This window comes from Paroedura picta, chromosome 6 (genome assembly GCF_049243985.1).
Source record: "Paroedura picta isolate Pp20150507F chromosome 6, Ppicta_v3.0, whole genome shotgun sequence".
In the NCBI taxonomy this organism is placed as follows: Eukaryota; Metazoa; Chordata; class Lepidosauria; order Squamata; family Gekkonidae; genus Paroedura; species Paroedura picta.
Window position 1 is genome coordinate 42,308,518 of NC_135374.1, and position 27,098 is coordinate 42,335,615.

Consider the following 27,098-nt stretch of genomic DNA (forward strand, 5'->3'; position numbering starts at 1 on the left):
TTGCACATGGTGGATGCTTGTTTTCCCAATGAAACTATGAAAGTATCTGATTAGCATCCAGTACAGCAATAAAATAGAAGTGCCGCGTAAAGGAACAGCTTACCACCCACGTTGGTACTTGACAGGACGTTTCAATGAAAAAGCAAGCTTCACATCCCTACCAAGACACCGACACATGCCCCAACACACACAACTATCAAAATGCCTTCCCTCTGCAAGAGACCCCACTGGTGAGATCCTCAGCTCCCCCCCTGTACTGTTCATCTATCCAGTTGCAAACTCAGCCAAGCAGAAGAATCCATTGGTCCATTCTATCTCAGAGATTTCCCTTGTTCACCACAACACTTTCAGATTTGCTGTTTCTAATGAGTATAATTCTGCACCATTTTAGAAAGATTCTGCATTCACACCACCTACAAATTCCCTGCTGGGAACTCAGTTCTCGAGCACTCTGTTCTGATAAGCTATCTGTACAGCCACCAACAGTAATAATTCATACCCCCTCCCAGGCATTGGCAGCATATGCAATTAACTAATCTTTGTGCCAAATTTGTCTCAGATGTACTTGCAGCTCTAGTTCCTTTTATGACACATATATAAAACTATTACCAAAAGCATACGAAGCTGTAGATGCCTATTTGAGCATATAACTGAACCATAGCAGAACTGGAATATGCCCTGATTGGCCCTGCCCCTGCAGCTCCCGCCCTCCGTCCCTGGACTCTAGATTCTTTGCTCTCAGATGCCTCAGTGCCTGGAGCCCGCAGCAGGTAAGGGGAGAGGGCCCTGGGCAAAGGATTGTGGTGGAGGGCCTCCTAATGTGGGCCTCTTGGTCTGCTAGGCTGGGCCTGCTGATGAGGGCCTCCCGGCCTGCTGACCGCTCGTTAAGGACTGCTAAGGAGCTCTGTCGGCCCTGCTAATGAGCTGCCCAGCCCCCACCCGCCCCATTTGATCTGGCTGCAAGCTGACGCCCAAGGCCACCTTAAGCTGCTTGGCCAGGGGCCAGGGAAGGGGACCCTTTCAAGGCCCGTTCTTAGGAACGGACTTTGAAGCTAGTTTACTTATAAAGCAGATCTTAAGGCAGGGAGGAATTCTTACATGAAAGGAGCATGAATTGATGAGTGTGGATGAGGAAGACTAAACAGTTTCCAGTGGTGGATGAGGAAGTTTCCTGTCTCCTTGAGGAACAGCATTGTTAGAATTTTTCCCCTCAACATTAAGCAGACCGCAGAAGGCTAAGGGTGGGGGGAGCCTTTGTGTAAAAAATAGATCCTCCCTCTGCTTTATTTGGGAAACGTCAAACATAAATATCTGTATGTGGCCTCCTTGTCATTCCTACTTTGGCCTGTAACTTTGGACAGATATCCAGATGAAGAGAGTTTCTTGAGTCTACATTCTTGGGGCTTGGATACTGCCTTCTACAAACAAGAGTGCAATTTTGACTGGTTTAATTTCTGCTCTTTTATCTGAGGTGTGACAGTTTGCAGTTCAGTGGTAGGGAAATCTAAAGAACTTAAAACAAATGGTGAAAAAGTGAGAAAAATGTTTCTGTGTACTTTGAATACTGCTAAAAATGAGAGCCACGAAACCAGCTGACTCTGTTGTTTCATGTGTGTACCAAAGAATGCTGGCAAGGGAGGAAGCGACTAAGGTAACTGACAACCAACTAGAACTGCATCCTCAGAATACAGCAGCTCTCTTACTTGAAGTGCAAGAAATTCAGCCTTAAAATGAATGTCGGCAACGTTTTGCTAATTAAATTCCTGTTGACCGTCTCCTTTTGCCTAAAAGGTAAGTTTATAGTCATTTCGACACTTACTGGCTGCCATATTAAGAAAAGTGGATAACCAACATTTAAAATTTTTGTCAAATATTTTGCTCCCAGGAAAGCTGAACTTCTTTCTACATAGGCTGTAATTTAGTGTAACTTGAATGTGAATATGTTACTTTAGGCTTCAGGGATGGCTGTCGTGATCTGGGTAGTCCAAGGTAGCCCATTCTTATCAGTTCTTGGAAACTAAGAAGGGGTGGACTGGAGTCCACCCTCCAAAGCAGCCATTTATTCCAGGGAAACTGGTTTTAATTCCTGGCTGGCTCTAGTTAATACTTGGATGGGAGACCATCAAGGATGTCCAGGGTTGCTATGCAGAGAAAGGCAATGGCAAACCAACTCTAAATGTCTCTTGGCTTGAAAACTCTAAGGCAGGTGTAGTCAACCTGTTGTCCTCCAGATGTCCATGGACTACAATTCCCATGAGCCCCTACCAGCATTTGCTGGCAGGGGCTCATGGGAATTGTAGTCCATTGACATCTGGAGGACCACAGGTTGACTACCCCTGCTCTAAGGGGTCTCCACAAATTCTGTGACCTTTTGTTCTGCCTGGCTGGCAACTGTATTGTGCTGGGTCGTGGTTAGAACCTTAGAAAGGAGAGTCTTCTGCTTGAGGTCCTTCAGAGGAGCTTGTGCTACTCTTTCTTTATTCCTCTCTCAGTCTAACCTACTAATGTGATGTTGTAATTTAAAAACTAGGATAACACCATCCATATACTTTGAGTACCTTGGTAGGATATCAACATATGACTGAATTGTTAGGGCTAAGTAAGTTTGCATTGCATAGGATATGTCTGTAAATATATACGATAGGACTTCAGTTAGTTTGTAAATCAACTAACTGGGAGCTATTGTAGGAAACCCTTGAGCCAAAATCAGAGTATCACAAAGATACGATGAGGAAGATCATTACTATAGTGCATGTATAACTCAAGTTGCTTCCACACACAAAATTTGCTGTTTTAGCTTCCGAACTATAACTTTTTTCCGGTGTGGGGAGCCGATTTTCAGATTTCTCCATGCTTTGATGCAGTCTTTCTCCAGGCTGATTGCCTTTGCGCACCATGTGGATGGGAAGGTTTGCCTCTTTAGAGGTTCCTCCATATCAGTTCCAATTTCATCCCCATGGCTCCCCATTGACTACCATTCCCCACCCTGCCACCTGAGTGCATGTGTCTCTGTGTGTGTGCGTACGTGTGTAAAGTGTCATTAAGATGCAGCCAGCTTACGGTGATCTCAGCAAGGGGCTCTCAAGGCAAGTGAGAAGCAGAGGTGGTCTGCCTTCCTCTGCATAGTCTTCCTTGGTGGTCTCGCTTCCAAGATCTGATTCCATCAATCTATACTGGGCCCTCCCTGTCTTTTAAAAACAACCCTGGCACTTGCTAGATCATTACAGCACAACAACATTCTAACCATTGATTGTCATGGTCCTCTAGCTTCTCAGGATTCCTAGTCAGCCTGTTGCAGAGATATAAGAGGAAAAGTGAACTGCAAGAGACTTTTTTTTTAAGTTGGGAATTCAGAGGAGACAGTAAACCACAGCAATAGACTTCTTATCATGTTATTGTTCTTTAGCAACCCAGCAATCGCCAGGTTTTGAGAGCCAGCATGGTGTAGTGGCTAATAATGGCAGCCTCTAATCTTGAGAACCAGTTTTGATTCCCCCATTCTCCCCCACATGTAACCTACTGGGTGACTTTGGGCTACTCACGGTTCTATTAGAGCTCTCTCAGTCCCATCTAGCTTGCAGAGTGTCTGTTGTAAGGAGAATAAGATGTTTGTAAGCCACATGGGAACTCCTTTGTGTAGTAAAAAGCAGGGTATAAAAAAAACCCAGCTCTTTTTCTCTTTACAAAAGCCAATGGAAAATGGAAGCCCTTTGTCAGCACCAAGAGAACAGTGGCCATACAGGGCTGATGCAAGGGCAGTAGGGGTGTTCCACTGCCCTTGTGAATGCTTCTGCCTTTGTTGTTGTTGTTGTTAGGTGTGAAGTCGTGTCCGACCCATCGCGACCGCATGGACAATGACCCTCCAGGCCTTCCTGTCCTGTCCATTCCCCGGAGTCCATTTAAGTTTGCACCGACTGCTTCAGTGACTCCATCCAGCCACCTCATTCTCTGTCGTCCCCTTCTTCTTTTGCCCTCAATCGCTCCCACCAATAGGCTCTTCTCCAGGGAGTCCTTCCTTCTCATGAGGTGGCCAAAGTATTTGAGTTTCATCTTCAGGATCTGGCCTTCTTAGGAGCAGTCAGGGCTGGTCTCCTCTAGGACTGACTGGTTTATTTGCCTTGCAGTCCAAGGGACTCACAAGAGTCTTCTCCAGCACTAGAGTTCAAAAGCCTCAATTCTTTGACGCTTGGCCTTCCTTATGGTCCAACTTTCACAGCCATACATTGCAACTGGGAAGACTATAGCCTTGACTAGACGTACTTTTGTTGGCAAGGCGATGTCTCTGCTTTTTAAGATGCTGTCTAGATTTGCCATAGCTTTCCTCCCCAGGAGCAAGCATCTTTTAATTTCTTTGCTGCAGTCTCCATCTGTAGTTATCTTGGAGCCCAGGAAAATAAAATCTGTCACTACCTCCATTTCTTCCCCATCTATTTGCCAGGAATTGAGAGGGCCGGATGCCATGATCTTCGTTTTCTTGATGTTGAGTTTCAAGCCAACTTTTGCACTCTCCTCCTTCACCCGCATCAACAGGCTCTTTAGTTCCTCTTCGCTTTCTGCCATTAGAGTGGTATCATCTGCATATCTGAGGTTGTTGATATTTCTCCCTGCAATCTTGATCCCAATTTGTGACTCATCTAACCCCGCCTTTCTCATGATGTGCTTCGCATATAAGTTAAATAGGCAAGGTGACAGTATACAGCCTTGCCGAACTTGTTTCTCAATTTTGAACCAGTCAGTGATTCCATGTTCAGTTCTCACTGTTGCTTCTTGATCTCCATATAAGTTTCTCAAGAGACAGATAAGATGCTCTGGTATCCCCATCTCTTTAAGAACTTGCCACAATTTGTTGTGCTCCACACAATCAAAGGCTTTAGCATAGTCAGTGAAGCAGAAGTAGATGTTTTTCTGGCTTTCTCCCTGATCCAGCATATGTTGGCAATTTGATCTCTAGTTCCTCTGCCTCTTCGAAATCCTGCCTGTACTTCTGGAAGTTCATGGTCCACATATTGCTGGAGCCTAGCATGTAGGATTTTGACCATAACTTTGCTAGCATGAGAAATGAGTGCAATGGTGTGATAGTTTGAACATTCTTTGGCATTGCCCTTCTTTGGGATTGGAATGTAAACTGACCTCTTCCAATCCTGTAGCCATTGTTGAGTTTTCCAAATTTGCTGTTATATTGAGTGTAGCACTTTTACGGCATCGTCTTTTAAGATTTTGAATAGTTCAACGGGAATGCTGTCACCACCATTAGCTTTATTGTTGCTCAGACTCCCTAAGGCACATTTGACTTCACATTCCAGGATGTCTGGCTCCAGGTCGTAACTACCCCATCGTGGTTATCAGGGATGTTAAGCTCGCTCTTGTATAGCTCCTCTATATAATTTTGCCACCTTTTAAAAATATCTTTTGCTTCTGTGAGGTCCCTACCATTTTGGTCCTTTATTATACCCATCTTTGCATGAAATGTTCTCTTCATATCTCCAATTTTCTTGAAAAGATCTCTGGTCCTCCCCATTCTATTGTTTTCTTCTATTTGTTTGCACTGTTCATTTAAGAAGGCATTCTTATCTCTTCTAGCTATTCTCTGGAATTCAGCGTTCAGTTGCATGTATCTTTCTCTTTCTCCCTTGCCTTTCACTTCCCTTCTCTCCTCAGCTATTTGTAAAGCTTCCTCAGACAGCCATTTTGCTTTCTTGCATTTCTTTTTCTTTGGGATGGTTTTAGTTGCTACCTCTTGTACAATGTTGCAAACCTCTGTCCATAGTTCTTCAGGCACTCTGTCTATCAGATCTAATTCCTTAAATCTATTTGTCACATCTACTGTATATTCGTCAGGGATATGATTTAGTTGCTACCTGAGTGGCCTAGTGCTTTTCCCTACTTTCTTCAATTTAAGCCTAAATTTTGCAACAAGAAGCTGATGATGTGAACCACAATCAGCTCCTGGTCTTGTTTTTACTGACTGTATAGAACTTCTCCATCTTTGGCTGCAGAGCACATAGTCAATCTGATTTCGGTGTTGACTGTCTGGTGATGTCCATGTGTAGAGTTGTCTCTTGGGTTGTTGGAAAAGAGTGTTTGCTATGACCATTGTAGTCTGACAAAATTCTACCAGCCTGTGACCTACTTCATTTTGTACTCCAAGGCCAAACTTGCCTGTTATCCCAGTTATCTTTTGGTTTCCTACTTTAGCATTCCAATCCCCCATGATGATAAACACATCATTTTTTGGCGTTGCTTCTAGAAGGCGTTGTAGGGCTTCATAGAACTGATCAACTTCATCCTCTTCAGCAGCAGTGGTTGGGGCATAGACCTGGATTACTGTGATGTTGAATGGTTTGCCTTGGATTCAAACCAAGATAATTCTGTCATTTTGGGGATTGTATCCCAAGACTGCTTTTCCTACTCTCTTATTGATTATGAAGGCTACTCCATTTCTTCTTAGAAATTCTTGCCTACAGTAGTATACCTGATGCTCATCTGAATTAAATTCACCCATTTGAGTTCACTGATTCCTAAAATGTCGATGTTCAGTCTTGTCATCTCTTGTTTGACCACGTCCAGCTTGCCTTGATTCATGGATCTGACGTTCCAACTTCTGCCTTTACTGCACAACAAAAACGTTGCTGGGCATAAACTATAATTTTCTTCTTCAACCCATGACCTCATCTTAAACTGGCATAGAAATAATGGGTTGGTATTTAAACTTCTCTGTATCTGCTGTATTTCAGTATTCACATTCCTCTATAATTTTTCTCTGATCATTTCAGTAGTAATGTTTACTGGTAATGCAAATGCTTTAATTTTAACTAGTTGATAAACTTGTTCATCTGAAATATTCTACCCCAAAGTAGTCCTTTCGGCAAATAGTCTTGTTCTGTTATGATGTAAATACATGCAGGTGATAGGAAACAGTGCTTTTAGATGAAAAACTAACCAATGAAACATGGCAAATTAATTTTAATTAAAGCTGTGGATGTAAATCAGTGCTGACACTTAACACAAAATTTTAATTGATATCTGCCATTTCAATTGGTTATTTATTTACAAATATATCTGAAGTGAATTCCTATAAATCTAAATATAGCTGAGTGACTGACATGCAAACCTGTACAGAGCTCTCATCATAAAGCCATTCATTTCAGTGAGTTTAGACTGGAGTAACTCTGTATAGGATTATACTGTGAATCTAATAAACAAAGTGCTGTTCTCTGAAGGAATGGCTGTCATTTTTGTGGGGGTCTGTCATACTAACTCATCAGAACTAAAAAGACAAACAAATATGCCGTTAAGCACTCTGTAAAACAGACTAAAATGTGCCGTCTCCAGTTAAATTTGCCTGTGCCAAGTGAATCAGCTACAACTTTAGTTAATTACTTTACCGGTTAAACTGATTACAGCCTGCAACTTGCATTGGGAATCATATGATTTGAGTGACTTTTCCCATTTGGAGCTTATTGTAAAGCGCAGCATTTGTCTTTTATTTCTCCAACAAAAAGGTGTGGCTGTGAATGCTTGGGCAAGGGTGTGGGGTGGGGATAGAAGAGTCTGGTACACATTTTCTAGAATCTTATTTCCAGTGACAGCCTTCCCAGCACGCACAGAGAACGTGCTCTTTCTAAGCCCGGCATTCTCATATTCCACACAGCAATTCTGCTTAGCACTCTTATGGGCTGCCACTGCGGTGGTTGTATTTGGTCGTGGATGAGAGCCCAAGAACCTTCCCATCCCATCATCCACCTTCATAGCCTGAAGGAGAAAACTCACACTAGATAAGTTCTGAGCCGCAGATGGAAATGCCTGCCTGTACTGTGAATGATGCCTATACATTACCCCCGACAATTCCACAGGGCTTGTACGACAGAGCTATTACGCCGGGCCTATGGCTGAGGTTTAAATAACATTTGATCAGTTGGCTTCCCGGGCAGGATCCACAGACTAATTCAGATGGCCATTGTTATGGTCCCCCTTTTTCCCATGGTAGTTGTGGGGATTGGAAAGGGAAGGTGAATGTAAGCCACTTTGAGACTCCTTCTGGTAGAGAAAGAGGCATATAAGAATAAACTCTTCTTCTTCTTCTAGAGTGGGGAAACATTGTAATCCCTGTTTTAATATTTATAAATTAACACTTTTCCATGGATTGTGCCAACAGTTTCCAAAAACACATTGGTGATACACTTGGCGGAAACCTGGGCTGATTCTGAACTTACTTTGTTTATTCCATTGTGGATCCTGCTGAATTCTGATCGATTTGAACTCAGGTCTTCCTCTTCTCCCCATCCCTTCCCATTGAAACAGAAAAGTATTCTGCACGTGGTTAGGGAAGCTCAGAAGGGGGGGGAGCAGGAGCCTTTTTCTTTCTTTTCTTGAAGGTGGGGGAGAGGATTGGAGTCAGGAGAGGAGGGAGAAAAAAACTAAAGGCTGCCCCTTTAAGGCAAGCTTGCAACATGGGAATGAGGAAGCCTTTGAACTGAAGCCTTGACCAATCAAGGCTTTCTTACAACATCAGAGGCTGGGGACAAGCAGTGAACTGCATGCTTTCTCATGCCGATTTTTCAAATATTGAGGGTTATATCCACTGTAGGATATTGTGGGGGAAAGGTAGGGTCACTCTGGATCAGTCATGCTTGTTGCAGAGGGAAAATTTAAATCGGACAAAATCAAAATGGAAATCACATTCAGTGGAGACGGCAGGGACTGAATCAACCTGGGATTGGAATAAAAGCTCCGTGCAGATTCAGCCCTTGTCAAGTTATAATACAGCCTAGCCTGTTATTGCAGACAAGCCTCATGAGTGTCTGGAAGTTCAAGGCTTACTCCCAGCCAAATGGTAACATGTCATTGTTTTTCTTTTTTTGCCATCAAGTCACAGCTGATTTATGGCAACCCTGAGGGGTTTCCAAGGCAAGAAATTGTCAGAGGTGGTTTGCCATTCCTTGCCTCTGTATAGCCCTCAATGTTTTTGTTGTGCAGTAAATGCAGAAGCATTCACAAGGGCAGTGGAACACCCCCACTGCCCTTGCATTAGCCCTGCATGGCCACTGTTCTCTTGGTGCTGACATTATCAACCCTGTTTAAGTTGTGCCTATTATATTTGTGTGAACAGACGTATGAACATCATTTTTGTAAACCCTGACAAATGTATGCATATGCAAGTCAACCTATTGACATATTTTAATTCATGTTATGGTAGAATAAACAGAAAATACACACACATACATACACACACAGCTACAGATATCTTTAAGTGTGTAGCATTGTTGGTCTATATCAGTAGCTGAACAAAGTTTGATCCCAGTGGCACCTTTAGAGGTGTGCGATTCGGCCACTTTGGCGGCCGTTCCTTCTGGTCGCAGCCAGCACCGTGCCACAGGGGAGGGAGGGCGGTGCACCCGCCGTTGCGCAACTGCCCGCATCGCCCCCCCCCCATAGTGTGCGCTGGCTGCGACCGGCGGGAACGGCTGCCAAAGCAGCCGAATCGCACATCCCTATTTAAGATCAATGAAATTTTATTCAAGGTACAGAAAAACAAGAGTTAGTTTGATGCCTCTTTTTACTATTGAAGGAGTCTCAAAGCGGCTTACAATCACCTTCCCTTCCTCTCCACACAAGAGACACCCTGTGAGGTAGGTGGAGCTGAGAGAGCTCTGACAGGACTGTGACTAGTGCAAGGCCACCCAGCTGGCTGCTTGTGGAGGAGGAGTGGGGAATCAAACCTGGCTTGCCAGATTAGAAGCTGCTGCTCTTAACCACTGTGCTCTTAACCACTACACTACACTCTGAAATGTACAATGCATATGAAAGCTTATATCTTGAATAAAGCATTGTTGATCCTAAAGGTACCACTGAACTCAAATTTTGTGCAGCAATAGGTATAGGCCAGGACAAGACCTTTCTGAGCATCCCAGGATCTATGTCAAAATCCCTTACTGACTCCTATAAATTACAACCACCATGTTTAGGATTAGGTCTTCATTTCTTTGGAAGTGTGAAGCGAAAAGTGTCCTTATCATTGCTCAGTGGCATGAGGTCCAGTGCAAAAGAGAGGAATTTTAACTAACAAAGGCATTAGGGTATACCACTTTAAATCCTTAGAAAAAACTTGAATAAATGAATGTCATTTTTGTTTGTTTGTTTAGCAGGTGCTGTTGCTTGCCAGGACGTGGTTTATGGTGTTCTTAATCATTCGGTTAATCTATGCATTTCCATTTCACAAGTCACACCACATAAAATAGAATGGAAAATTGGTACAAGACAAGTTGCGGGGTTGAAAGGAAAACACAAATTTAAGAGTGACCCTGAAAGGTACAGCATATTTTCCAATGGAACCCTGAAAATAGACAAATTGAACAGAAGTGATGCTGCAGATTACTCAGTGCAGATCTACAATGATGAAGGGTTTCTGGAACCAAATAACAAGACAATCACTTTGCATGTTATGGGTGAGTGTCAATACTAGCCTGTCCTGGTGTCCCTATGCCAGCTGTCCCGGTGTCCCTTATCTGCCCCTGGATAAACCCCCCTCCATTCTTTCTCATAGCTCGATGTTGCTTCCCATCCAGGATTAAGTATGGAAACATTTTATTCATAGGGGTCCCTGCTGCCCTTGCAAGTGGGGTGCTTTCCTGAGCCCCCTGTCCTTCATGCTAGGTGCACTCAGGCCTCCCTGCTCCCCCTTCCATGTTGGACATGGCAGTCAGCAAGACAATGAGCAGCTGGAGTCAGGCATCAAGCACCTGCTGCTCATGGACTGCCACCCACAAGAGCTCTATGAGTTGTTGCACATTGTATGCACATCAGTATGACCCTGGTGGGCATCATGCTGCACTGCCTGCAGACGGGCTACCTGTCTCTGGGCCCCCTCTTTGCCAGTGGTGAGGAGGAGCATGAAAAGTTCACCCAGTGCTGCAGGACCAATACAATCATCCTCTACATTGCTCCCCCCCCCCCCACACACACACACAGACACCAGACAGTTCCTCAATGGATACATACATGGAACCTCTCAATTCTCTGGCCTGGGCAATGAGTGCTCCAGGAAAGTCAGCATTTTTGCTGCATGAGAAACATGTGTGCACTGAAAAGCTAACTCTATGTCCCCAACAAACGTCTGAGCCCACAAAAGTGAAAAAGACCCATATGGACTCAATGTGTTGGTAGGAGGCATGGCTTTGCAAACCCTGGATCATGAACACCGAACTGCTCCATTTTCATGCATTTTTGAAGTTTGTGCTGCAGTCTGTGCCCATTGTGTCCCTAAATGGGTAGACAGGGTATAATTTTGTGCCCTACCACAGATAGGAAAATACCCTGACACAACACCAGCTATCCCTCTGACATTTTTCCTCTCTCTGTTTTTCATTTCCCACCTCAGAAAGATCAAAAAGTTGTTCCAGCCTGGGCTATTACTACCACCTCTGGGCTATTAACAGTGGTTTTTAACCTTTAGTCTACTTATATGGAATTTGTTGAGTTGACTTTTCACTCTTATATCATATGCCTGAGGGGAGGGGAACTGTTTTTTAATTGTGTTATTGTTTATTTTTATTGGATTACACTACTATTTTATGTGATTTTGTTATTGTAAACCTCCCTGAGCCATGTGGGGAGGGGCAGTATAGAAATTAAATAAATAAAATAACAATAATAATAATAATGCCAAATTTAATTTTTGCTCACTAATGTTTCTATATTGCTCTTTCCTGAGTCTCTTCCCATCTTAGTTGACTAGCTATTTTAAAAAAAATGTTTTGTATGTCATTTTTCTGAACTAGCTTGGATTTTAGTAATTTGAACTTCATTGTAAGGCATGATCAGGTGAAGTTCTTCCATGCCATTCTAGTAATCTTCACAAACCTGTCTTAACCAGTGTGACTTTCAGAGTTCATCCCTGCCTTTTCTCTTCCAGATCCATTACCACCCCTGAAGCTCACTTATGACTGTTCCAAGAACATTCTGAGTTGTGAGGTGAAATACACTGAGAAGCCCATGCCTAGCTTTAAATTGTTTCAGGAGAAGGAAGAACAGAAGAAGCATCCAGAACCAAAATATGTCCACACAGTGTGGCAAGTCACACAGCGACTAAAAAACAAATTTGGGAAAGTCAGCTGTGAGGCTTCCGTCAGCACCAGCCTGCAAAAAGCCGAGATCCAATTCCACTGCCCAGGTATGGCTCTGTCAGAGTTTGAGGAGTTAGTATAATGCCATAGTGTCCATCCAAAGCTGCCATTTCCTCCAAGGGAACTGATCTCTGTAGTGGTACTTCCAGGAGATCTCCAGGCCCCACTGAGAGGTTGGCAACCATATCTGACAAGCCTGGCTGAATTAGGTTTATTCAGGCTGCCAAGGGTTCTTTAGGCTCAGGAAATGACTTGGAGGGGGGAGCAGGAACATTTTTGTTGTTTTTGTCACCTGGGTGTAAACTGCACGGAGCTTTTATTCCAATCCCAGGTTGATTCAGTTCCTGCCGTCTACACTAGTGGTCCCCAACCACCGGGCCACGGCTCCCTCTCCCTGCCCTCCCCGCAGTAAAAAACTTCCCGGCAAGCTTCTTACTGTGGGAGGGGGGGAGAGGGAAGCAGGGCCGCGCATGCACACATGCGCAATGCACGGCACTTTCACAGTTGTGCGCATGCACGAAAGTGCCGCGCATACGCGATTTCGACCACAGCCTCAAAAAGGTTGGGGACCACTGGTCTACACAGAACGCAATTTCCATTTTGATTTTGGGCGATTTAAATTTTCCTTCTGCAACAAGAAGGATTGATCCGTAGTGACCCTACCTTTATTGTACGATGTCTTAGAGTGCTTTTAAACCTCAATATTTTAGGAATTGAATTGAGAAAGCAGGCTGTTTTTAATCTTGGCTTTGCTCCATGGTAGAGAACCCCTGATTGGCCAAAGCTTCTCATGTGACAAGCTTGCCTTAAAGGAGAAGCCTATAATTTCTCGCAATTTATGTCCTGGATTTTTTCTTCCTCCTCCTTCGATCCTCTCCCCCCCCCCTCACACATCTTCAGGATAGGTGGACTTGTTGCAAAGAGACCTTCCATCATCCTTAAGTTACAACAATAAGATACCTCTATCAAGTCTTCATCAATAGCCTGGCCACCACATTTTGGATCTGCTAAAGTTTCTGGAGAGTATTCAAAGGCAGCCTCATGTAGTCTGATTAACCGCCATCTTTATCTCCAGTCATCCTAAGTAACTGCCGCTGCCATGGCTGTCTCATCGCCCAAGCTGCCAAACCCCTGTCCCTTCTGCTTCTCTTCTCCCTCTCCTATGCGCTGGCCTGTCAGCCTTCCACTCAAACTTCCCCACTCACCTTGCCCCTCTTCCTCCACGAGCACTTCTGAAGCATGGATGCCATAGCCTCCTCCACCTCCCCCACAAGCTTCCCTGCGAGGTCTCGAAGCCTCCCTGCTGCTCCTGATGCTGCTGCCACCTCCCCCCCACGCGCGTGCGCACACACACACACACACTTCGCAGGGCAATGCCCATGCTTCAGAAGTGCTCATTGAGGAAGAGGGCCAAGGTGAGTGGGGAAGGTGATTGGAAGGTGGACAGACCAGTGTGGTGTTGGGGGGAGAAGAGGAGCAGGAGAGATGGGGGGTTTGGCAGCTTGGTGAGATGGTCATGGTGGCAGTGGTTACTTAGGACAACTGGAGATAAAGATGGTGGTTGAAGTACTGCAGGGCAGGAAATGGTGAGCAAGCAGCAAGGGCGGGACAGCATTCAAGAGACTATAGCATGTCCCCCCCCCCCACCTTATATGTTCTTATCCCTGGCCGCTAGCTGCTTGTTCACCCCTGGGGCATGCGATAGAGGGTGGTAAATTCACTTTCCTGGATTGACCATATCATGCTTTAAAAATGGCCACATCCTGAAACAGCCTCAGGAGGTTGGCAACATCATTTGGAAGGGCCCGAATGAGCCGCCAAAATTTGGAGGCTGTGTTGCAAAATATTCCTTGTGCAGAAGTTGGTTTTATATTACATAATGCTTCTGAACCCTTCCCCAACCTTCCCTTGGCACCAGTTCACCTGTGGTGAATGTGTACCTTCTCATGGGAGCATGCTTCTGCAGCAATGTCTGTGGTACGGGACATGTGTTTCATGTTTGTTTTACATTTCTGTTTTGATTCTGACCCATCATTCTCTCTGAACCTGATAGTTTTTCCTTTCTGGTACCTCCCTCTCAATCTCTCCTGATAGTTTTTATGATGAAAATAAAACCAAGTTCTTAAAAAAAAAACCCTATTTTACTATTTGCCCCTATATTCCCTTCAATTGTACTACAGTGGGAAATAGCCATTCAGAGTTTTGCTCTAGAGTCAGTTTGAACACTTGGGGTAGATGCTAATAATGACAGTATGGCCACTCATCTCTTGAGAAGCCTCTATTAATCAACACAGAGGAGGTCTGTGCTGGTGAGAAAGTCATAGATTGACCTGCTGGCTGACCTTTTTCCATCCCCAATACAAACAGCACAATTCGCAATCTCAGTGAGGCATACCCAAGCACAGGGGCCAGAACAAGAGCAATCAAGAAGGAGCACGAGGGGCCAAAAGGGGAGGGGAAGAGGGCTGACTCAAGGCCGGCAATCTGTTGCTCAAAGGAAAAGAGATGGCAACACAGCAGGCATGGCAGGGAACAGCTCTTTTCTGGGCTTTTCGGTGCTGTTCTGCTAAATCCCTTCTATATAGTGACAGGAAAAAACCCTGCTCCTAGAACAAACAGCAAAAGTGAAAAGCAGTTCAAGAAATCTAATAATGTTAAAGAATTACAGCTCCTCTCTAGATTACAGAGACCTGTTCTCCTGGAGAAAATGGATGCTTTGAAGGGCACACTTGATGGTATTGTACCCCTCTAAGGTCCCTGTTCTCCCCAGGCTCCATCCCCAAATCTCCAGGAGTTTCCCAGCCTTAATCTGCCCCCCCCCCAAAAAAAACATTCCTTACCAGTGGCTGGGATGACCCGGCAACCCTAAATGGGGAGGGGAAAAATACTCGAGGTAAAAAATGGTTAGATTACAATGGTAGGCATCATTCTTTGGCCCAATGGCTGAAATATACTTATGGAGGACATCTGGCTGCACGGCCAGACGTAAGCACAGGTCTCTAATGCAATTCAATCCATGCGGTTTTGTGAATCATGCAATTGTGCCAGTCAAGCACTACAAGATGAAATGATGCCCTGTGGAAGTGAAACATCTTTAATCATTCAGAATGCCACAAAGACCACCTTGTACTCAAGGCTGTTAATGGAAGCTGATCATGCCAGCTGTGAGCTCTCCTCCAGGGACCATGTGTCCCATCTTTCTCTCAAGGACCATGTGCAGGACTGGCTACTCTTCATGTCCAAGAATATTTTTTAAAAAGGACTTGCTTTAGTTTGAATATCTGGTTCTTTCTAGAGCTTCTGAATTCTGGCATGTGAGTAGCTGCCTAGCTAGAAGACATAGTCAGCTTTAAGACCATCAAACCTGGCGTATCACCTGTGAATATTAAGCTGGTGTTTCTGATTGTGCATGTTTTTGCAGGTGAAATGGACATTTTTCTTATCATGTACATTGGAGGAGGTATAGTTATTTTTGTCGTTTTTGTGGCCCTTCTGATATATTGTATCAGAAAGAAGAAAGCAGAACGGAGGGCACAGGAAGGTAAGACGTGATTATCTAAGCACCTCATCTCAAGATGTCTTTCTCTTCTTTGCAGCAATGTATGATAAAGCTGTCAAACTTTATAAAAGCATGTCCCTTGAGTATCTTTGGTACATGCCTCATTAATTGCAGATACTTACTATTAAGCAAACTCCAACAGCTTTTCTTCTGAGTCTGTCCATCTCCTTCATGTAACCTGTGTCGCTTAAACTTGTCCACCTTACCGATATTCTGATTGTAACATGAAACAAATTATATGGAATATAAAAGTGAAAAAGAACATTATACTATGCTTGAAAGAAACGTTTTCATTCCAATTAATTCTAGCAAGTCAAATTCCAGCAAAACCAACATAGCTCAGTTCTTTATCCATCTAATAAATGGTTGTAAGTTGGTATGTTGTTGCACACTTGTTGTGACTGTCTGCTTATGCTGAGATTTTGGAGCAAGATATTTGTTGTTGTTGTCTCTGAGGTTGTGGGGTCCAGTAATTGATAGTATGCCTAGTGTGCTAAGAAGCAACATTCATGGTTTTGAGTTAAACATGCTGATAATGTTAGCTGTTGTCTGTAGTCATTCTTCTGTTCAACTACTTTTCTGGTGGCAAGCAGGGAAGAAATGTGCTCAACAAGCAGGAAGTCCTCTGTTGAGCCAATCAGGTCCCTGCAGGAGATTGAAAATAATCAGGAAGTTCCTATTCTATGTTAAATACACATCCCCTCCTATGTTCTCCGCAGGACACCCTTTATAATTTACTCAATTTTGGACACTACACATCTTACATATTCCAACAATGGGAAGGTTAGATTTGCAAACAAAACCAACTTTTACATTGGTGGCAACCATAGTCCATTTTAATTCAGTGATACACAATCCATGGGTCACAAGTCATGAATTGTTTTTAAAAATTGCTATTTCTTGGAAAGACCTCCTTCTAAAATGCATCAGAGAGCGAGGCTGCTATACCTCCTGTCTCTTTTTGTACACATGTTGATCGTAGCTGCAGAACAGTGAAGTGATATTGCTCAGCAGTGGAAAGAATTACTTTTTGGCCCAGGCAGCATCAGAGACACCCCCAAGTAACAAAAGCTGTCCCTTGCTGTCTGTTGCTAGTCCCAGCACAGCCTGGTCACTGCCTGCCTATTAGTCCCCCAGTGTCCCATGAATGTGCAAGAGTTCTCCCGTGCTAGCTTGCTTTTCCTCTGCATTGACCTCACCGCCTTCACCAGCAGGTTCTCCAGTGTTTCATGTGGACTCCTCCCAAAGTAGACTCCTCCCCCAATGGTCAGGTTATAATCCTGCCTTCTTCTCTGCCTGTTAAGTGACTCTGCTGTCATCTGACTTTCTGTCATATGCTTCCAATTCAGTGGGCTCCATGCTGAAGCTTAAAGATACGTGCCAGGTCTGAAAAGGTTTAAGACCACTGTTTAAATGTATTTCCTATCAGAAAGGCAGAATAGTTTGTGCATTCATTTGCTGTTGCTTGTCTTCATGGGGCCTCCTCTAGTACAAGTCAGGGAGAGACCATTACTTACAATTCATATTTTTGCTGTCATATATGATTAAACCATTAGTCTGTCTAGCTCTGATTTTGATTGACAATGGCTCTCTGAAGCGTTAGGCAGGGAATGGTCTATTCTAACACCAATTACCTAAGGTCCTTTAACTTGGGATGCTGGGGATTGAACCTGGGATCTCTAGACTACTGAGCTACATCCTGAGATGGGAATAGGGTTCCCAGGCCCCTGGCCATTGGTGGGGGAGGGGGACCTAGATTCCCATCTCTATGCTGGGAAACATATGGAAATCTATGGTGGCACAGCCTGGAGGGAACTAGGGCTGTCAGATCCTGCCTGAACTCGCAGGGACTGGGAGTGGGGAATTACCAGGAGTGGGAGGGGAGGCCTAAGCAATGTAACTGTTGACAGGGCTATGTCATTTCTGGCATGCCCTGGAAGTGACATCCTCACACTGTGACATCGTGGTGATGGTTTGTTATTTGGGCAAGATTCTATAGTAGAAATGATTTTTCCCATAGAGTTTTCACCCAAATACCAAAGCATGGCTATGACCTCGCTGATGATGCCATTTCCCATGCATGCTGGAAATGATGCTGCCATGTTGCCAGTGATGGAGCTGGGCCTCCCTCCCTCTCCTGTTAATTCCCTGCCGGTGGTCAGCTTGTTGACAGCCAGGGTGGGATCTGGCAGCAAGGTATCCCTTGCATCCTCTGGGGGAGTTGGTAACCTCAAGCAGGTCCAGTGCCACAGAATCTACCCTCCAAAGTGGCCACTTTCTCCAGGGGAATGGCTCTCTATTGAGAATGGGCTCTCTAGACACGGAACTCTTTGGAGTGCCCAGAGTGCTATATAAGTGCTAAGTTTTCTCATGAGGAGCCCTGGAAACTATAGGTTCCTTTTTGTAAGTTCACCATCAGTGGTGGTGTTGCATTGCTGTACAATATTTAATCCTGTTATAACTTGGCAACTGATGCAAGGAGTTTTTATTGCAGCTGAAGAAAGAGAATTGAGGCTTACAAATGATGCACTGAAATACCGGAAACTTCCCCAGCCTCCAGTTCCTGCTGCCTCGAGCCAGCCACATCCACCACAAAGGCAACCACCCCCCTGTTCTGTGGTGCAGCAAAAGCCGGGGCCCCCTCTGCCCAGGCCTCGTCCCCAACAGAAGCCCCCGCGACGCATGAAAAACACACCGTAAATGCTCAGCTGTTGACACCGTCCCTTGGCCTCTGTTGGCAAAACCTGATGGCCATTTACAAGCTTTTGCAGCATGCTGTCCAGTAAAGCAACTGTGCGAAGGATCCATGTGCATCTACAGGCATAAGGAGAAACTTTTTGAGGACAATAAAAACATTCAGAATCTGATATCATCTCCCTTTTGCCATCCTCTGATAGGATGTGTTTTATCTCCTTCCCCCCATCTCTGAATGGATTTATTTGCCATACCTGTACTTATCAGGGAGGAACGTCTCAGTTTTTCAATTTCCAGGCAGTTCCATTCAGTGAGCATTCCCATGTGTTTGTCATGTGGCTGAGCCTCTGGGGAGGGCGGTATAGAAGTATGATAAATAAATAAATAAATAAATGTGGGGTGCAGAATATGCAGATTTAGAGTACAGCTGTACCTGGACAGCTGTAAGGAAGGGAAAGAGACCAAGTAAACAAAGTTAGGATCCTACTAGAAGTCTTCTTGATTTTATTGGGAACCGGACATGACTTAATGGCAATATCTCTGCACAGGAGAGTAGACCTTCACCATTTGGATTTGGAATTTCACTCATTCAGTCTGCAGCCTAGTTGTGTGATATGGTTTGTAGTCTGTTTTTAATCCCACCGCTCCATCACAATCATGACTCTGCCCCTACTAAGAGGTAGTAGAACCTCATCTCCCAGTATTTGTGGATGTGGTCATTGATGGTGATCCCAGAAATGGATTCCCCATTGTAGTAAGGGTCTATCACACCAATAGGTGTGCACATAAATAGAAAACACAGAACTCTCTGTTTAACTGTGCAGCATGTCAAGTGTAATAACAGTTAAGACACAGATCTGTTGGAAGCATATATAGAACAGACCCAGCAACAAAAACTGGACTTAATATCTACCAAAGGAGAAATAAAGGAACATTTCCAGGTAGCACAAGAGAATGAAAGATTAGACTGGTTAACACACAGACAACTAATCTTGAGGCTATAATCGTAAGTGAGTGTTCCTGGCAACCGGCCCAGTAATTATACCGAATTTGAAATGTTAATAAAAATGCACCAACCTCATCTACTAGGCTGAATCTATAAATACCTACTCAAACTTGAAAGAGAAGACAAAGAAGTGAAAACATGCAAGATTAAATGGATGCAGAACTTCGGCCAAAATATACAATTGGAGGAATGGGAACAACTATGGGGAAAAAATATTAAGCTAACAAAATGTAAATCGTTGAGAGTGGGCTGGTACAAACTCTTTTATAGGTGGTATGTGACCCCCAAAGTTATTGGTAAGATGTCACCAAATGCACTAGATGTTGGAGTTGTCAAAAACCAATCGTCTCTTTTTACCATATGTGGTAGATGTGTGAGGTAACACAAAGATTTTGGATTACGGTATATGGGTTAATGCAGGAAATCATGAAATGTAAATTTCGAATGCATGCTAAATTTATGTTGCTATGTTTTTTCCACCAAATCTACCAAGTCAACTAAAAGACTTCTTCTATGCAACTGCTGCAGCTAGACTAACAGTAGCAGCAAAATGGAAGAAAGCTCTCCTTTCAGAACAGATGAATGGCTATCTAAGATGGGAGAATTCGTATCAATTGCAAAGTTGACGAGTCTATTATGTAAAGAACTGCCGGAGAAGTTCCAACAGTGCTGGGATTGCTTCCTGAAATATCAAGAAGAATAACCACTGACATTGAGTAGCTGCCAAATTTTATGTTAAGGATGAAACTGTTTGATTAAACTGCACCCTCCCTTTTTGCCCTTATACTGAATAAAGCTATTTTGAAAAGAATAATAGAATCATAGAGTTGGAAGGGGCCACACAGGCCATCTAGTCCAACCCCTTGCTCAACGCAGGATCAGCCCAAAGCATCCTAAAGCATTGAAGAAAAGTGTGTATCCAACCTTTGCTTGAAGACTGCCAGTGAGGGGGAGCTCACCACCTCCTTAGGCAGCCTATTCCACTGCTGAACTTCTGTGAAAAACTTTTTCCTGATATCTAGCCTATATCGTTGTACATGTAGTTTAAACCCATTACTGCGTGTCCTTTCCTCTGCAGCCAATGGAAACAGCATCTTGCCCTCCTCTAAGTGACAACATTTCAAATACTTAAAGAGGGCTATCATGACACAGATCTGCTATTGCAATCCTAATCACAAGCCATGGAATCAGATACTACAAATTGGACACACTCTTCTCCACAAAATATTTTGACACAGCATCCTTATTAATCTGTAAAGTATCACACGATTCCTAGCTGATTTTGCTGCCTTTCTGGAATTCATGTTTCTGAGGGCCCACTGTATTAAGCCGTGGTGGTTTAATCCTTATTTTCCACTTCAGAGGCATGGGCTGGAAATAAGGACCCTCTCTTGATTTATTTCTGGTTCTCTGCTACATGACTTCTGGATCTTTAATAGTAAGGCTATTTCTGCACAAGGAAAATGTTCCTGGACAGTCTTCACATGTTGGAGGCATATAGAGTCCCCTCGACAAGACGTTGCCAACAACCCGAGACGGTCCAGTAGCTGGATTGCGATTTGGCCATTTTAAACTCACCATTTTGGGAATCCAGAAAACTGTAACTATTCCCTGTTGGATCCCCCGGAATGTTTCAAACCATCTGCTCTAAGATTGCCCCATTCTCTACATATATACATTAAGGTTGCAGGTTAAGCTATACCCTCTCCTCCCACCCCAGCCCTTGCTAAGGAAGCCTGGTGATTTGCTTCCATCTGTTTCTTGACTGGCAAACACTTGAGTGACATATAGTTTTCACTATCCGTGTACATTTTGTTCTCTGCCAAAGATCTGCCCATGCATTTCCTGATTGGTTTAGAGGATGGAACAAAGTTGGCAGTTTAAACTAACTTTGTCTCACTTGTGTTCTTTTTGGCACTGCCTTTGGTTGCAAAGGCTTCTGCATTAGATTGCAGGTGGGTGGAAACATGGAACCACAGCCTTCAAAAGACTTAACCCATTTCCTGTTTTAACAAAAGCACATTACTGAGAATTTAGAGGGAAACTCTGCTTCTTGACTAATGGCAGCTGCAGGACGCTGTGAGAATTCAGCTTGCCTCATGAGTGTACACTCACAAATGCAGGACTGAAAATGCTTGCTCCTTTATCAGGTTTCTACTTTGAACTGATCCTTGTTAGATCCGGGCTGGATCAAAGACTCACATGCACTGGGATCATTGTCTCTCTTTATTGAGTGACAGCTCATGATGCATTGTAGCAACAAGACTTCACTGCAAACCCCCCTCGAAAACCCATATTTAAATACGCAAAGCAGACAATAGATCTTCCCGTCCATACCACTGATTGGTTTAAGCTGATAGGATCAGGCAGACTGGATCCTCACTGCACATTGGTCAGTTATTTGTCTGCTTGGATCCTGCCTCGGACCTCCAACTTGGCCCTTTAGTACGTTCAAATAACAGCCACCTTATTTTTTCCTTGTTTGAAAATTCAGCATTTCATATTAACAATTTTTTCCATGAGGATAGTTTCAAGTGGGTAGCCATGTTGGTCTGAAGCAAGAGAACAAACCATAAAAACTAAGTTTGTTATTCCTGTTTGGTCCTTGAATCTGTTCAACATCTTCATTATGTTATATGCTGATCTAATGCACACCCTCTGCATATATGTATGGACTGGTAACTTCCATTTCATTGTATCTGAGGAAATGTGCAATCATATGAAAGCTTATAACGTCAATAAAAACTTTGTTAGTCTTAAAGGTGCCCCGGGACTCTTTGTTCTAATTCATTTCATGCTCATTTATGGGCATAGGATAATATTAGTGCTGCCATCTGGTGGTGTAGATGTGGCCATACAGGTCTAAACTATATTTTCAGGGTTTTTAAAGGTGTGACTGCATTCCAACTGATGCTTCAGATCAATCTGGTTACCCCCCTGAATCTATCCTTTTATCCTGATAAACATTTAGATAGTAATATTGAGGAGAAAGCATTGTGAGCCATTTCCTAACATCTAAAATATGTTTGTATTTTTTTCTGGCACATACATGATCAAAAGCGTAGAAGTGTAATTTTCAAATCAATGTTCTTAGCATCTTTCCCCCTTTTCACACACAAATAAAAACATATCCCTAAATCATCACATTTAACAGAAAAAGGCTGTCATCACAGCACATGCACAAGTCCATCAGTCATCTCCCCTTCTGAACTCAGAATAAGTCCAATTAAAAAGAGGAAACAGTGGGAACCTCCCTTCTATTCCCTTTCAATTTATGACATGGAGCAACATGTGAATATTATGATGGGCATAATAATTCCAGATTAATAAACATTAATGGATCAGATCTGACTCTCTCTTTATGTTTATGAGTGTTAAAAGACACAAAGCTGAAGTGTGTGTGTGTGTGTGGGGGGGGGGGTAAATTCAAACCTGCAGCATGAAGCTAGATATGTACCTGGAGCATTTCTGCACATTGTTAAAAATAGTGTTACCGCCAGCTGAGTGGCAAAATGTGAAATAAAATCACCCCTCCCGGCCCCTCCTCACCTTTTTTGCTGTCTCACTCCTCTCTGCTGCCATTTCACGCTTCTCCCCCTCCACAGGTGCTGCTGGAAATGGCGGAAGAGAACAACATGATTTATACGTGAGTCTCGTCCACCTGTCACTCAAGCCAGACAGCCAATCTCCTTTCTCCATGATTTAAAGGTCCACAGATACCTGCTAATTTTTTCTTAAATGCATAAATTTGAACAGCCGATTGGCCCAAGTTAACTACATTTATAGTGAGAAAGTGTTGACTTTAGCAACATTATTGGCTGCACATGTAGGTTTTTTTCTCCCCCATCCCACTCCACCCTGCTGATCTGTGCACCTGCATGGGCGTTGCTGCCGCTGCCTGCCCCCCACGTGCACATGCACACTCTCATGAGGGCTCCCTGCTGCCACTGCTGTCCCCTCTGCATGCGTGCACAGACACACATGCTCCCCAGTGAGGGCTCACTGCTGCTGCCTCCTCTCCCCTGCCCACATGTGCACACACACACACACACACACACACACACTTCCCTTGCTGCAGGTGGCTGGGGCGACTGCCTGGGGGCCTCTCTCGCTGGCTGGGTCTTGCTGTGGGCTTGTGGCTCCTCACCCTGCTCTCCAGGTACCTCTTGGCTCTGCACCTTCTCTGAGAGAGGGAGGGAGGGAGGGAGGGAGGGAGGAGAGAGCGTCCTGCTCGCCCATGTGATCTTCAAAGGAGATAACTGGGGGGGGGGGCAGGACAGGACAGGACAGGAGAAGAACTTTCTCTGTGGAGGCAACGGGGGAGAGGGCAGGAGCTTGGAAAAAATTATTTCTGCCATCACCTGCACGCTTGTTCACCTTTTCACTGCTCCAAGATGTCAGACATTTTAAAAAAGAGGGAAACAGGAAAATGAGAGCTCAAGACCTAGGTTAGGAAAGACCCATCCTTGAAATAAGTAACTTAGACAATGAAAAACTTGCAATAATGCATTAATAAACACTTTGTATAATCAATGTAATACTGTGTATGATGAGTTGCAATTATATGATGTCTGCATATAATTAATGAAAAAGGGTATAAAAGATGAGTGCTTACATCCACCAATCTGAATTTCTGGTGCCTGTGATGGATTTTCCCTTTACTACAGTTAGGTTTTGTCTACCTTCAGAACTAAATAGCTCAGCCTGTCTTTGGGTGTAATGCACCAATCCATGAGCTCCAGGTTTTGTATATCATAGGCAACTGACCAGGGGTGGGGGGAGATTTTTAACAGCCAGTAGCTTGAGCTGTAGAAATGAACCAGTGTCACATCTCAGCACGAGGAGATACATGACAATATATATGCATCAGAGGGCAGTTAATGGCACAGGAGTGAAAAAAAGGTCACATTATTTTAAGATACACAATAAATGAAAAGGCAATCCCTTTTACTATTAAAATACCCCACCTTGCTAATGTCAATAGTGCTGTTTCAATATTGTTGTTAAATTACTGGAATATTGGACTGGGATATTTGTTTACACTGACGTTATTCGTGGTCTGGTTCACTGAATCTGAAAAGGACTCTACAATTACATTGTGGAAAGTGAATGATTAACATTTCCCGAGTAAGGAATGGCTTGATATTGGTAGCTGGATAGAAAGCATATTCATTACAATATTCATGGATAGATTATATATTCAGAGGTAGAAAGGATATTCAATGCAACTTCTGGGCAGATACGAGATGTGTTACAGTCATAATTTTAAAAATATATATCTATTCTGTCCCTATTGAAGGAGTATGAACTATTTGGCCATATCAGTGTATCAGGATTATGTCAACACATAATGTTCAGATGTGTCTGGAAATTAAATTGGTTGGCAATTGGGTAATTTCTATTTCAGAAACAAAAGACTAATTTAAAAGTACTGGTATCTGTTGAAGGGAACTTTGACTCTTGGAAACTTATATCCCAAAATTCTTCTTTGTCTCCAGGATGCTATTGGACTTGAATCTAGCTCTTTCACTGTTGACTGACCTACCCTCCTGAAAGATCAATTTTGTAACTGGGAGAGCCTTTAAAGGAAAGGATGGATAATCTTCAAAGGCTGTTTTGCAAAAAAATAATACATTCATTAAAATGATATCATTAAAAAAAACTATGATATGTGCTGAGCCCATAACCTGAAGGATATTGATTAGTCAACTTGATTAGTCAACTCTGTCCTGAAAGTTAACAGAGTGCCTGGTTGGCTGATAAGCACAATGAAACGAAGAAAGCAAGTTGGTTCATGGATGCAGCAAAAAGAAGAAATTGACCAACCAAAACGGTGTTCCAAATAAGCATAAATCTATCTCAATTATAGTCTCTGTCCTTATTTTATTGTATTACAATATACTTGAGGTGGACCAAGCCAGGACAATATCCAGATAAATTAATCCATTTTCAAAAGCAATTTTTATACAGTGGCCTGTCCCTCTATATGTATTTCAATGAGTACACTTCAACTTTACCAAAATTCCAAATTCCTGCAGTCTTAGAGATCAAATATCTTTAACCGCTCCTGGCGGAGCGGAAGAAATAAAACAGTAAGGGCCCCGAGGGCAGGCCCTGTCCGGGATGAAGAAGGGTGCCAATAGGCCCCTTCCCCTGGACTGACAAGCAGAGGGCCCAATCGGGAGGCGCGAAGCGCCTCCCGATTGGGCCCTCTGCTTGTCAGTCCAGCCCCAAACTGCCAATCAGCAGCCGCGCACAGCGCGGCTGCTGATTGGCTGTTTTCCCAGACTACAACCAATTGGGAGGCGCGAAGCGCCTCCCAACCCGCCCTACCCCCCACCAGAGCTTACCTTCGCTCCAGCGGCCATTGCTCTGCTGGCCGCCGACAGCGAAGGTATGCTCTCTGGCCCCCGACTTCGAAACAGCAACGGCTCCCAAGACCCCGGGGAGGCTGCTGGCCGGCTCGCTGGGCTGCTCAGCCCCTTCCCCGGGGCCTGGGGAGCTTTTTGCAGGATCGGGGGGGAAAGAAAAAAGCTCCCCAGGCCCCAGGGAAGGCGATCCGTGGCTCGCAGAGCCGCGGAGCGCCTTCCCCGGAGCCTGGGGAGCTTTTTGCAGGATCGGGGGGGGGGGAGAAAAAAGCTCCCCAGGCCCCAGGGAAGGCGATCCGTGGCTCGCAGAGCCGCGGAGCGCCTTCCCCGGAGCCTGGGGAGCTTTTTGCAGGATCGGGGGGGGGGGGGAGAAAAAAGCTCCCCAGGCCCCAGGGAAGGCGATCCGGGGCCTGGGGAGCTTTTTTCAAGATGGGGGGGGGAAAGCTCCCCAGGCCCCTAGTGCCCGCTGAATTTTGGTTTCAGCGGGCTCTACTACTAGTTACAGTATAAATTGGCCATAGGCTCTGCAACATAGTGGGGATCCAAGTCTTAATAGACAGGGTCCCCCCTCCTCTTCCACTCAACAAACCTCTGAAACTGTGGGAGGCCCTGAAATGGTCCCCTGCTGGCCCTCTGGGACCCTGAATGGCCAGGAAAAGCCTCTACCCTGGGAATGTTTACTCATAAGTACATCACGGTTCTCAGCCAGGAAGACCCTGCCCTGATTGTTTAGCCCCAATCAGGAGGACGCTCACAGCCAGGAAAGGCTTATAAGTGCACCGCTCTCTGCCTCCAAGTTCCTGCCACTTTCAGAAGTTTGCTGGGTGGAAGAGCATGCTCTGCTGCCAGCAAGTTGCCCTGGCCTCTTTCATAGAGGATAGGTGGTGGTGGTGGTAGAGCAAGCTACCTCCTGGCACAGTCTCTGTGCACCTCTGTGCACCTTCTGGGGGAGGTCTATGGGAAGCCCAGAAATCTCCTCCTGGCAGCCCTCTGGGACCCAGGGCAGCCAGGAAAAGCCTCTGCCCTGGGAATGTTTACTTATGAGTATGTCATATGAGGTTTGCAATTTGCAGTCTGAGAAGGGAGGAATGCTTTTGGGGTAACCATCACAGGCAAATGCAGCAGGGAAAATAATGCTGTGGGTAGGACTAGGGAGATGTAGACTTTCCCTTTCTATATGGATACTATTAAGCCTGTGGGTTCAGTGATCACAGACTCCAGTTCTTCAGAACAGCTCTTTTTATTTAGCAACTCCAGCAACAGGCTACTGAACAGAAAGAAACAGGCAAATGCATGCACTTTTATACCTTTCAGGCAGCCAGCTGCTGCCTCTGATTGGCTCTAAGCAG

The 27,098-nt window shown here is 44.4% G+C and overlaps 1 protein-coding gene and 1 long non-coding RNA gene across 10 annotated transcripts in view; one reads left to right on the top strand and one right to left on the bottom strand.

The window, feature by feature from the left end:
* Positions 1-713: 713 nt before the first annotated feature.
* Positions 714-22,142, top strand: CD2 (CD2 molecule). 3 transcript variants are annotated; one of them, XM_077342281.1, is made up of 6 exons: positions 714-770; positions 1,624-1,791; positions 10,143-10,445; positions 11,912-12,169; positions 15,544-15,663; positions 18,176-22,142. In XM_077342281.1, the coding sequence occupies exons 2-6, from the start codon at positions 1,731-1,733 to the stop codon at positions 18,379-18,381; spliced, it is 948 nt and encodes a 315-aa protein (XP_077198396.1). In that variant the 5' UTR covers positions 714-770; positions 1,624-1,730; the 3' UTR covers positions 18,382-22,142. The 3 variants fall into 3 exon arrangements, with proteins under 3 accessions (XP_077198396.1, XP_077198398.1, XP_077198397.1); XM_077342283.1 differs by having other exon boundaries at positions 10,146-10,445; XM_077342282.1 differs by lacking the exon at positions 714-770 and having other exon boundaries at positions 1,329-1,791.
* The window catches only part of LOC143839788 (uncharacterized), a 65,198-nt gene continuing 53,115 nt past the window's right edge, over positions 15,016-27,098 (bottom strand). For 3 of the 7 annotated variants that reach the window (XR_013231861.1, XR_013231862.1, XR_013231863.1), the window contains exons 3-6: positions 22,931-22,992; positions 18,630-18,722; positions 18,377-18,495; positions 15,901-16,326 (exon numbers count right to left, since the gene is read on the bottom strand). This is a non-coding gene — a long non-coding RNA (uncharacterized LOC143839788). The other 4 variants (XR_013231859.1, XR_013231857.1, XR_013231856.1 and 1 more) reach the window with 2 other exon arrangements.